The sequence below is a fragment of the Rhincodon typus genome, chromosome 2 (genome assembly GCF_021869965.1).
Source record: "Rhincodon typus isolate 14 chromosome 2, sRhiTyp1.1, whole genome shotgun sequence".
NCBI classification, from domain to species: domain Eukaryota; kingdom Metazoa; phylum Chordata; class Chondrichthyes; order Orectolobiformes; family Rhincodontidae; genus Rhincodon; species Rhincodon typus.
The window spans coordinates 44,183,008-44,194,946 of NC_063333.1; the positions used below are offsets into that span (position 1 = coordinate 44,183,008).

The 11,939-nt window shown below is 37.9% G+C and overlaps 1 protein-coding gene across 1 annotated transcript in view; it reads right to left on the reverse strand.

Moving 5' to 3' along the window:
* Positions 1–510: 510 nt before the first annotated feature.
* Positions 511–11,939, reverse strand: part of LOC109928491 (disintegrin and metalloproteinase domain-containing protein 22) — a 320,108-nt gene continuing 308,679 nt past the window's right edge. The window contains exons 30-31 of the mRNA XM_048607855.1: positions 6,739–6,862; positions 511–5,327 (exon numbers count right to left, since the gene is read on the reverse strand). Of these exons, the coding sequence (XP_048463812.1) occupies positions 5,307–5,327; positions 6,739–6,862 (145 nt within the window). The 3' untranslated portion in view covers positions 511–5,306. The remainder of the gene's footprint in view (positions 5,328–6,738; positions 6,863–11,939) is intronic.

The following is an 11,939-nucleotide window of genomic DNA, read 5'->3' on the forward strand; positions in this document are numbered from 1 at the left end:
ACTGGTTTACTTTCCTTAGACTTCGCTGATAATCTCAGAGAACCTGTACACTGAATAGTCCTCCAGTTAATAGGGTATGTAATGTATTCCTTTAGTAAATTTAGTGATTTATAGCAATAGGCTGCAGATGAACCACAGTAAATGGTAGAAAGTTTGCTCCAAATCCAGTAAATGATATCATTAGGCATTCTGCAATAGTGCATATTAAATTTCTTGACTGGGAGGTAAGGATTAAATAAATATCAAAGTTCCAGACTAATCTGAGTTTCATTTCCAAGAATGAATGTTAAATACCAGTTACCAACACAGTACGAAGCTAATCTTTATGAGAAATGAGCTGGAGGATCAATATCATCTCACTAAAATCGATATCAAGTAGGTTCCATAATGGGCAGTTGACAAGTTTCATGGCTGGACAGCAAGTTAAAAACTACCCCAATTCTTTTTAACTAATTGAACAGCAAAATAAAAACAACAAATTCCAATCCAGGGATGACATTAACAGGCAAGATCAGATTCCAGATAAACTGGAAGTCATTTTTTTATTAATATATTACAACAGTCTTGTTTCAGAAAAGCATGAGAATTCACGTCCATGTCGCATTATATACAAGTGTGATAATGTACACGGCCAATAGAAGCTTACTACTCAGCCAAAGAAATTGAGCTTTTTCTAGATCAGCGAGATACAATTCTGTAATTGGCGCTACATTCTATTGCCGTTCCACTGAAGCATTTGCAGCATGTTTAAATGGACTAAAAAGTGTAAAAATGAAAATGGCAACGGTCTAATACAACATTGCCTCAACAATTAGCATTATAACCAGCCTGTTACAATGTCAGCTACATCACTATAGTCAAAGACAAATATTGAAGCTGATCTTGTTTTTCTAAAATAAAAGGCATTCCATAAATTATAAGGTGACATGACATTGTTACCTTTGACATGCAGAATATATGGTAAATTTCAAACAATATTTTTCATTATGGTGCACTGGTGTATGCAGTACAGTCAAGGTGGCTGAAAATATGAGGGACAATTTATTGTACACTTTCAATATCCCCTAATAGTAAATAAGTATCAAATGGAAATCTTTAGCCATTTTAATTGTTTCACAGAAATGTACTTTGTTATATAATGACATAATTTAATATCCACAAAGCTAGCTGCTTCTACATATACAACCTCACATCGCATTGATAATAGTGATGCAATGCAATTCAAGGAATACAGCTCAGTCATATCTAAACAAAAGCAGAAAGAATGATTTTACTGCATTCAGCTGCACCAGTGAGTAGGTCTAAAGTGCCAAAACTTAGATAATGAAATCAAATGCTGCAATTGTTCCCATATTACCCTGCCTCTTTGATTTTGATGTTGAGACAATTTAAAAACAATTCCCAAGTGGATGACTGACAGGACCTCTCCCACAGTCAGCATAAGCTCACCTGCACTGCTGGTCAATGAACGCTCCTGCCTACATCGTAAACTCTTAAAACTAATTGAATTTAAACCCTATTGCTCACACTTTCTGAAAAATGCTGAAACTCTCTTTGCAGATGAAGAGATGATCAGCCTTTATTTTAAGAAAAAGCATAATTTAAAAAAGTTTTGACAAATGCTTCTACCACTTAAGTATAACATCAAATGGAGCAAACATTATTGGTTTGGAACCTCCTTGGAGGTGCTTCTCCCAGTGCATGCAGTGATAACACTGCAAGGGCAGCAGAATACCCATATGTCTATCACAACAGGGTGTGTACTGAAGATTCAGTGGTAAAATAGCAACTCGAGGAAATTCTAGGACTTTTCGACAGACTTGCTGAGATGACAAAAAAGGGTGACGAGAAAGATTGCAATTATCATGCCACAAATGCAAACATCTTAAAAGTATAACAGCATTAAAAAGAATCATTTAACACATTCTCAGATTATCAAGGTATCTCAGTAGGTTCAAGAAATAAAGTGACTTCAGTGACAACACTGTTAATAATTTGAATTATACAACACAATTATTTACTATTAATTAGTCTGAAATTTAAACACAAACTACCAATGCTATATCTGGTTTTCTTGATGTAAATCTGTATGTTCTGAAATTCTATGTCAAGTTTCATTGTGACCCACTATCACAAGTGGGTGTTGAAACACCTACTTGGAAAACAGTGGAGATCTGGTTGTCCTCATCTAACCCTAATAAGGCAAATGATTGTCAGGGGTAGAGCTTGAGGGTGGACATTCCATACATTGAGAGTTTACATTCCTCCAGCTCAAGTTGGCACTGGACTGGCATATTAGTGCTTTTGTGCACCATCACATAAATGTGATCCCAGGTTAACTGTCAGGATCTTGATCTGAGGAATTTCAGGGCTAATTCTTATTATAATCTTTCATATGAGAATAATTAGAGAATGACTCAACCATTTGTCTGAATGAATGGTCAAGATTACCAGTGATGTTAGACATACGTTATAGAAGTATTGAGAATTACCCATAAATTTTTCAATTGAAGACTGTAAACAAGTAGCTAAATATAACAGTTCACCATTATCTTGGGTTTCTAATCCACAAAAATGGAGAAGTTAGGATGGCTGGCCAAAAACCTGTTTCAAGCGGTAAGTGTTATGTAGGAAAGGGAGGTGGCGAGACAGTGGGGTTAAAGCAATCTATTCCAGAACTTGAGGTTTAGGCAGTTGAAACCCATACCCAACAATGATGAAATAAGGGATGACACACAAAATCATGCTGGAGCAGCAGAGACTTTAGTCTAATAAAGAATGTAGTGGCAGGGGTGAAGGGACTGGCAGGGGCACGGCGTGGGGAGAATGCTAGAATGTGAACTTTGGTGAAAGCCCTGCTGATATGTGAGCTAAGGACAGAAGTGATGGGTGAACACATCTGGTGCAGGATAGAATGCAAGCGGCAGAAGTTTAAATGAGCTGAACATTCAGAAGGAAGGAAAAGGAAGCCATTTAGGAAAGCATGAAATAGAAGAAGCTGGATTTGTCAAAGGCTGAGCGACCCTTTGTCCAAATCCTCTGTGAGTGACAAAGGTAACCCAGAGAAAGTAAAAATTGTGTAAATCATCAGAAACAATTATTAGTAAAATATGTCAGTAATAAATCCCAGTAGCTGTTCAAGATAAAGCACCATTATCGCAAGCACAGCAGTGGTTCAAGAAAGTCAAATTGCAGGTCAACTAGGATAATGAACATCAAGTTCCAAAAATAATTAGTTCTAAATCTATTAACTGAACTGATACAAGAGAATTATAGCATCTGTACTTCCAAAGTTTAATTCATCTTTAATCTTCATTGCTGGCAGTCTTAGGTTAATGTAGGATCTTAGTTCATGGGACTATAAAATACAAAAAAAAATGAAGGAATCCTAAACCATTACAGAATATTGGTTAGGCCATAGTTAGAATAATGTGGCAAGAAAATGTACAGCGTAATTACAAAAGTGAAGCCAGGAATAAAGGGGCATTAGAGCTTTCACTTGAATAAATAAGGTCAGGAAGGGATCAGGTTGAGTTGTTTAAAGATTATGAAGGGTTTGGTACAATGAATAGGGAAGAACTATTTCTACATTTAAAATATTCATCAATGCACAAGGGGAGAGGTCAGGAGTGAAAAAAAATAGACACAAAGGTTTCTTGAAAATCCTACAAAATAATGACAGAAGGAGAACCTTTAACAACTTTCAAAAGGGAAATAGCTAATCATTTGGGGAAAAAAAGGATCTAAGGGGAAAAAAGAGTTTGAGATCAATTGGGTAGTTCTTCCATAGAACTGCTGCACATGAACAGTCTCCCTCTATACTACAATGTTCTATCACTGTAAAGTAGTATTTTCTTTGCTGCATTTTGTACATGTTTTGAGTTTCCTCAAAGATACCAGAAGAGATTTGACTCTTCTGATAAACATTGCCACAATTGCTGGTTCATGCCCAGGCAGTAAGTTGAAAACCTATCCTGTTGTTGTTCAGATCAAAACTATTTATTTGCTTTTTAATTATTTAGAAATTTTCCCCCAACTGTTGAAGATATGCTGACAACATTTGCCACTGATCAAATTAATTACTGTTCTTATTAAAAATACTGAGTAGAAATTGGGCTGAATGGAAAACATTGCCTGTTTGAGGAGAAGGCATATTTGATTAATTGTAGAACGTTGATCATGATTAAATAACAAGTGGAACATGAAGATTTAATATCTAGTTGTAAAGTTATCATGTTTTACCAAATACAGCTGATAGTAAAGGCACACCCTAGCCCTTTCTTTAATAACAGTGTGTATCTAACATTTGACGTTATCCATTTGTTTTGCTAACTTTAATTGTATGTGCAAGACACAGTTATGAGTTATAAATTTTAGTAGTCCATACTTTGAACAATACTTATGATTACTGGTGATCTCCACTAAATTAGACAATCAATTATCAGGAAATTATTGATAATTTGCACCTGCCACAATTTCAAAGAGACTCAATCCTTTACACAAGACACCAAATCAATCAGATGAGACTGTAATATTAAGCCAGGTATGACCCTGTTTCAGCTTACCATGGCAAACTTCCACTGGTTCGTGTTTGTCAGACAATGTGTGAAAACTGTACATATTTACAAACAAAAACTTTCACTGCAAGCGCTTCTGCCAGTATCAAAGATATGAATACAAAAAGACCACTCTGGTCTTCAGTTGCATACACATTGTTTCCCACAAAAACCCTTACAGATGCAATTTTTAAAATCCCGTTATACAGCTTAACCCAAAGCAGCCTTCGCCAAAATCATACATTTCTTGTTTGTTTCTGCAAGCATTTGGTTGCTACAGATTAATGGAATTGGGTTCAGAAGGGATTCATGCATACAGTATTATTCAGTCCAGTGAATCTGTGCATAGGGGCAGTCAACCAAATCTTGTTGAAAATGGTTTCTCTCAATCTTCTTCCACCGGACTAAGCACCATAATGAATGAGAATAAATGGCAAGGCTATTTTTAATTGTCTGTTTCAGAAAGAGTTTCCATTCCCAGATCACTGTGTGAGTGCTGTGCTTTCCACAAGAATTCTGACTCTCCATCACAGATTGCCAACTGTTTTATTAGCAATCAGTCAGAGTCTACTCAGTATTTTCTATTCAGTCTTTGAAGATAGCACAGTATGTGTTTTCAACTCCTATCTTCCAAAAAGCTCACTGATGCTCCAGAGAGCCATTAATTAAAAGACATTGACATAAGGCTGCCATTTATAAAAATGGAAGAAAATGGAAATCTTTAGTAGCTCAGATCCACTGAATAGAAGTCTAAATGGAGGTCTCCCAGAGCTGTGGAAGAAACATAAATATATATTAGAATGCTTTTACAAATGAGACAAAAACTATTCAGTTTTTATCAAAAGGCAACACTTGTTTATTTATCCAAATTCTAATTCATTTTCATTATTTCTATCCTTTCCAACCCCTAATTCAACAGCATTCAAGCTTTTCCAAATCACAATGCTTAACAGATCGACAAGTGTAATGCTACTGCTACTATGCAGAAACCTAAATAATAAGCTTCACTGATCCCAACTTCTATTTTGTACTTTAAGTACGCACAATTGAATACATCGTGACTAAAATTAATGAACATCAGATGTTACAATAAGTCATAGAAACAAAGTATTTTTTAAACTGTCAATATGGTAAAAAGATTAAAAGGATATAAATCATCATCTATTCATCTGAGCCTTCACATGTATGCAGTTGTGCAGGAGCAGAAGCACTTTACAGACCTCAGTCTGTGACCACTACAATACAGTTGGAACAAACAAGGTTTAAAGTACCTTATTAATGCCAACCATAAAGTGTAACAACAGAAATCTATACTGTTCCTGAATTTTCTTGCAATTTGAGTGGCAATGTATTGTTTAATATTTTGACTTAAAAATAATGAATTCTGAAGTAGTTTTTCATATTCTTCTGTAAACACTTCATGGAAGAATTGCCATTTAACAAATCAAACATGATGTGCTTGGAAGGTGAAATATTGTCTCGTCTTCTTGTCTAAATAAGAATATTTCAGGACATTAATTTTACTCTTTTTTTCCTCTGGTTTTCTTCAGTTATGCATGCCCTACAAGATTAGCAATGGAAGTTGCAAGACAGAATTTAATATTTTTAACAGTCAGAGATTTAACATAAAGTAAGGCATTTATTTTCATCAAACAGATTCATATTTGGAGATTGCTGGTCAGCTCAGTTGGCTAGATAGCTCATGTGTTGTTCAGTGTAATGTTAATAGCACAGTGTTTAATTTCCCCATTTCAGCTGAGATAGCCTTGAAGCCTAAATCTCCAAACTGCCCTATAGCTTAATTGATGCACAGGCTAAGATTTGGCGGTCATTAAATAATCAAGGATGTTATTTGGAAAAGAATAAAATTCACATTCCTTCATTTTATAGTTTGCCATATAACAAATATAACCTTACTGATGGTTAGGGTAACTATTTTAAGATCAGATCTGCTCATTGACGGGCAGTTATTCTTTATGGTGCTACTTATAGAGAACTATGGCAATCAGGCAATAAATGATATTTACAAATGTTTTTGGTGTTCATTGAGATATGTGATGCCATGTCAATTCAATGGTCTAACTGATGAGCTATGATCAATAAATTACATATGTGTCTACCTTGATAAAAGCTGTTAACATCATTACTACAAAAACTGATTACACATTTACAACTTACTTACCCGTGCACTTTGTCGACCAACTTTTACCTCTTCATCCGGAAGAGGTGGCATCGGGTATGGGCATTTCCTACTAGAAGCAATGGACCCATTGGATGACGAATGTGACTTGGAAGGAGACAAAGTCCTAAGATGAAAAACCAAAAATCAACACAGCCTTTGATATCCTCAAGTGAATGACAGCCAGAGTACTAAATCTGTATCAGTGCTGGTGGAGTTTAATTGAACAACATCCAATAAACTAGTAATTTGGAAAAGGATTTCTTTTCTTGTTTTCTTTATTTATTAGATAATTGTTATGCGATAAGAAGTGGACTCTCACTACAATCTGGTGACACAATGCATTTTATTATCCATCTGCACTAGTGTTGTGCAATGGTGAAGTGGAGATGAGATGTTTCCTTGCAGGAAGATTAATTCAAGCTATCAATTCCCCTGATATTTGCTGGTGATCTGATGCAGAGCCAAATCAGTATAGATTTAAGAACAAAATATCCCAGTCAAGGAATGTATTGTGGTATAGGATGTACAAGAGAGGAAAATTTGTTGTTTTAACTTAATACAGACCAGGCTGGTACATCATACTGCTGGCTGATCGTTAAAAGTTCACATTCATATTAGGTAATACAAAGAGAGGAAAGAAAACAAGATCATTTCGCTTACATGCATCCAGCAAAGGCTTGTACTTATAAGGTAAGGCTTGTTACTTATAAGGTAAGACCAAACACAAGAAATTATGTCTATTGGTAAGTGAATTAAGCAAGCAGCAAACATTGCAGACACAAGTATGGAAGGCATGGGTTCAAGACCAGACAAAGAAATCAATGCAAAAGAAACTTTGACCAGCAAACAAAAATTATGATTCAATAAAACTCAAAATAAGCAGCATTAGCAGCATTATGCTTGATATTAAAATTGCCTGAAGTGGTTACTTAACCTGGAAGTAGCTGATGAAGAAAATCAGACAAAGGTGTGAAATTTACAAATAATATGACAGTATGCCTCTTTATTAGCCCAGGCTTTATTCAAATGTTGTTTAAAATAAACTGTTTAGGTTTCTTCAACATAAACCAAATTTTTGAATGATGCTCCCCCCAAATATTTTTGTGGCCACGCTTTTTACTGCGTACACTTATCACTTTGGAATTTCTCTCTTACCCACTCTACCCCTACATTTCCTTCTGCTGCTTTATGATCCTACTAATTTGATCAACTTTTTGATCACCTTTCCCAATGTGCCTTACTTCAGTCAGCTTTGATAACTTTTCCATATGCCTCAGCATTTTGAGATTTTTTTTCTATTGGAAGTGCTAACTAAATGGAAGTTGCTGTCTATTGTACACTGAAAGAAAAATCACAGCAAACATCAAACGTTACTGCTTTCCAATGGTCCATTTCTTTTTGGATGCGACTGAACAGCAACGTAAAGTAAAACGTTGTAAAAGCAAAGTTGTAAAAAGTGAATCAACTTGCATATATTGCAGAGTCCCTACTTTGTCTTGGGGAATATGCCTCTCTGGTTATGTTGTGGATTGGAGAGAGGATAGTTGAAGCTGTCATTTTCTCTCGCTATTTGTTCACAGGATGTGGCCATCATGTTCAACATTTGCTGCCCACCCTACTTACACGTGATTTTACAGGGCAGTTAACAGTCAACCACATTGCTACTGGGTCTAGTTTAAAATGTAGGCTGACTGGAATTGCTGGAAAAGCTCAGCAGATCTGGCAGCATCTGTGAAGAAAAAGTCAGAGTTAATGTTTCGGGTCCGGTGACCCTTCCTCCGTTCTGAAGAAGGGTCACCGGACGTGAAACGTTAACTCTGATTTTTTCTTCACAGATGTTGCCAGACCTGCTGAGGGTTTCCAGCAACTTCTGTTTTTGTTCCTGATTTACAGCATCTATAGTTCTTTCATTTTTTTTAGTTATGTAGGCTGTCTGGATAGGCACAGCAGATTTCCTTCACTAAAACACATTTGTGAACGATGAACAAGTCAGTTTTGTTCCACAATCAGTTACTGGGACTAGCTTTTAATTCCAGATTTATTAACTGTATTTAAATTAATTGGAACCCATGCTCCTAGAGCATTAGTGTCGGCCTCTGAATCATTAGACATTACCACTAAATCACCACCCCTCATGGTTGTTAGAAAAAGAGCCAAGTTGTCATTCTTGAGAATTTAAGGATAGGAAATAAATATTATGAAATAAATTAATTCCTGGGATGCCAGGCTGACGTATGAGGAGAGATGGAGTCAGTTAGAATTGTATTCATTGGAGTTTAAAAGAATGAGGGGCATCTCATCGATAACCATAAAATTCTAACAGGACTAGACAGGGTCAACGTAAGAAAAATGTTCCCGATGCCTGGGGAGTCCAGAACCAGTGGTTATAGTTTACGGATTAAGAGTAAACATTTCAGGGCTGAGAGGATGAGAAATAGCTTCACCAAGAGAGTGGTGAGCCTGTGGAATTCACTACCACAAAAAGTGATTAAGGCTAAAACATTATGTGTTTTCAAGGAGGGAGATATAACTCTTGTGACTAAAGGGATCAAGGGAAATGGGGGGAGAGTGGGATTAGGGTGTACAGCTCAATGATTAACCATGATCACAGTGAAAGGAGCAGGCTTAAGGGGTCGAATGGTCTACTCCTGCACCTAGCTTCTATGTTTCTATATTCTACCCCAGCCAGCAATATCTATGAATGAATATGAAAAATATGCCCCACAACACTGTCACAGACTAGTGAGTGGAATCTCAATGAAACTGAGCCTTGTGTCACAGGGAGGTTGGTAATGGGTTAGAAGACCATTTGCCTTTGGGGTGGGCTTTGCTGTGACTCTCAAACTCAATCATGCCATTAGCATCCTACTTCCAGGTTTCCCGTCAGAGAGGGTAGGTGCCACGTTACACTTAATCTAACAACAGAGGAATTTTTAGTCACAGGGATCCTGGCAGCGTTACAATGCTTGAACTATATGTTGAGTCCTACACCTTCAGCAACCACATGAATATAAAAAGAATCTGAGTCCTACTTGGAGGTCTTGTTACGGGATTTGAGGGATTGAAGTGAGGTGATATTTGCCAAAGACTGGAAGAAGAGGCCAGCCTCTTATCCAGGCAATTGTGGATGGAAGCAGTCCAGGAAGTAAACAATAAGGGTGTAGTCTCTCCAACTTAGACACAGTGCACTATGAGGTTCAAGGACACCAGAAGGCCATGAAAGGGCAGTGAGATAACACATTGTCCACAGTCGTTCCCAGTGAGCTTCTGAGGCACGTCCAAAAATGAGCCTCTATCTGTAAAGGGGTAGGGTCACCGGACCTGAAACATCAACTCTGATTTTTTTCTTCACAGATGCTGCTAGACCTGCTGAGCTTCCAGTAACTTTTGTTTTTGTCTCTGTCTGTAAACACCGTTTGAGGGATTTGCCTCCTTCATGCCAGATCTCTGAGTTCATCCCGAATGCCTTGTGGAGTGAAGAGAAAGCAAATGCTGCTGCTGTTGCTCCAGCTGCTCTCGGTGATGCTGCTCCATTAGTTTCTCATCACCGGTGCAAGGTGGAATTCATAACTGGTCCCATACCATGGTGATGGGCTGACAGTAGGCAAGTATAGATCAAGCAAAGTGAACAGATGAACAGACTTACAAGCTGTTGGAAATCATCCTTCAAGCAGTGAAAACACTCTGTAAGAAGAACAGCTGTCTCTCACCTATTCTGTTTCACACTTTGAAAGCTTTTCAACTTATCAGTTTTACCAAGTAAGCATTTTGCATGCCACATTGACCCTGCTGAGATGCAGAAAGCTTGCAACATGTGAGCTCCAACTGCCAAAACCAAAATACTACATTAAATTCAAAGTTAATTACCTGTGGTATTTTACAATGACTTTATCACAATACGATTAAATTTTCAGTTTGAGGGAAAGAGGAGTGGTTTCAAGATTGTTTTAAAACGATTAAATCAGGTCAATTTTGAGGACATGAAGGCACAACTAGCTAAATTTTTTTTAAAAAATTCATTCCCAGGACATAGGCATTGCTGGCTAGGCCCTAATTGTCCGGAGGGCAGTTAAGAGTCAACCACATTGCTGTGGGTCTGGAGTCACATGTGGGCCAGAACAGGTAAGGACAGCAGTTTCTTTTCCTAAAGGATATTAGGGAACCAGATGGTAGCAGTAGCAGACCTTTGAGAGGATACTTCAGAATATACAGAATTGTAACATTCTAATAAGTAAGAAAAATTCCAAGAGACAGGCTCACCATTGTGGTTAACTAGAAATGTTATAGATAGTACTGAATTAAAAGAAAAAGCATATCATTCTTCAAAATTAGGTAGGTTAAAAGATAGACAGAATACAAAAACAATTAATAAAATGGGAAAAGAATCAGAGTACGAGAAAAACCTAGCCAGAAATAAAGAAACAGATAGGGGGGTTTAAATATGCAGGTGGATTAGGAAAATCATGTTGGTAGTGGATTGCAAGAAAAGAAGTTTGTGGAATGTCTATGAGATGGCTTTTTGGAGCAGCTCGTGGTGGAGCCCACAAGGGAACAGGCAATACTGGACTTAGTGTTGTGCAATGAGGCAGACTTGATAAAGGACCTTAAGGTAAAGGAACCCTTAGGAGGCAGTGATCATAAGACGATAGGATTTACTGTGCAATTTGAGAGGGAGAAGATAGAATCAGAGGTGACGGTATTACAGTTGAATAAAGGCGACTACAGAGGTATGAGGGAGGAGCTGGGCAGAATTGACTGGAAGAGGAGACAACAAGGTGCAGGGCTGGATGAACACAGTAGGCCAAGCAGCATCATAGGAGCAGAGAGGCTGACGTTTCGGGCCTAGACCCTTCATCAGAAAAGGGGGAGGGGAAGAGGGTTCTGAAATAAATAGGGAGAGTGTGGGAGGCGGATAGAAGATGGATAGAGAAGAGGATAAGTGGAGAGGAAACAAACAGGTCGAAGAGGCGGGGATGGGGCCAGTAAAGGTGAGTGTAGGTGGGGAGTTAGGGAGGGGATTGGTCAGTCCAGGGAGGATGGACAGGTCAAGGGGGCGGGATGAGGTTAGTCGGTAGGAGATGGAGGTGCGGCTTGAGGTGGGAGGAGGGGATAGGTGGGAGGAAGAACAGGTTAGGGAGGCGGGGACGAGCTGGGCTGGTTTTGGGATGCGGTAGGGGGAGGGGAGATTTTGAAACTTGTGA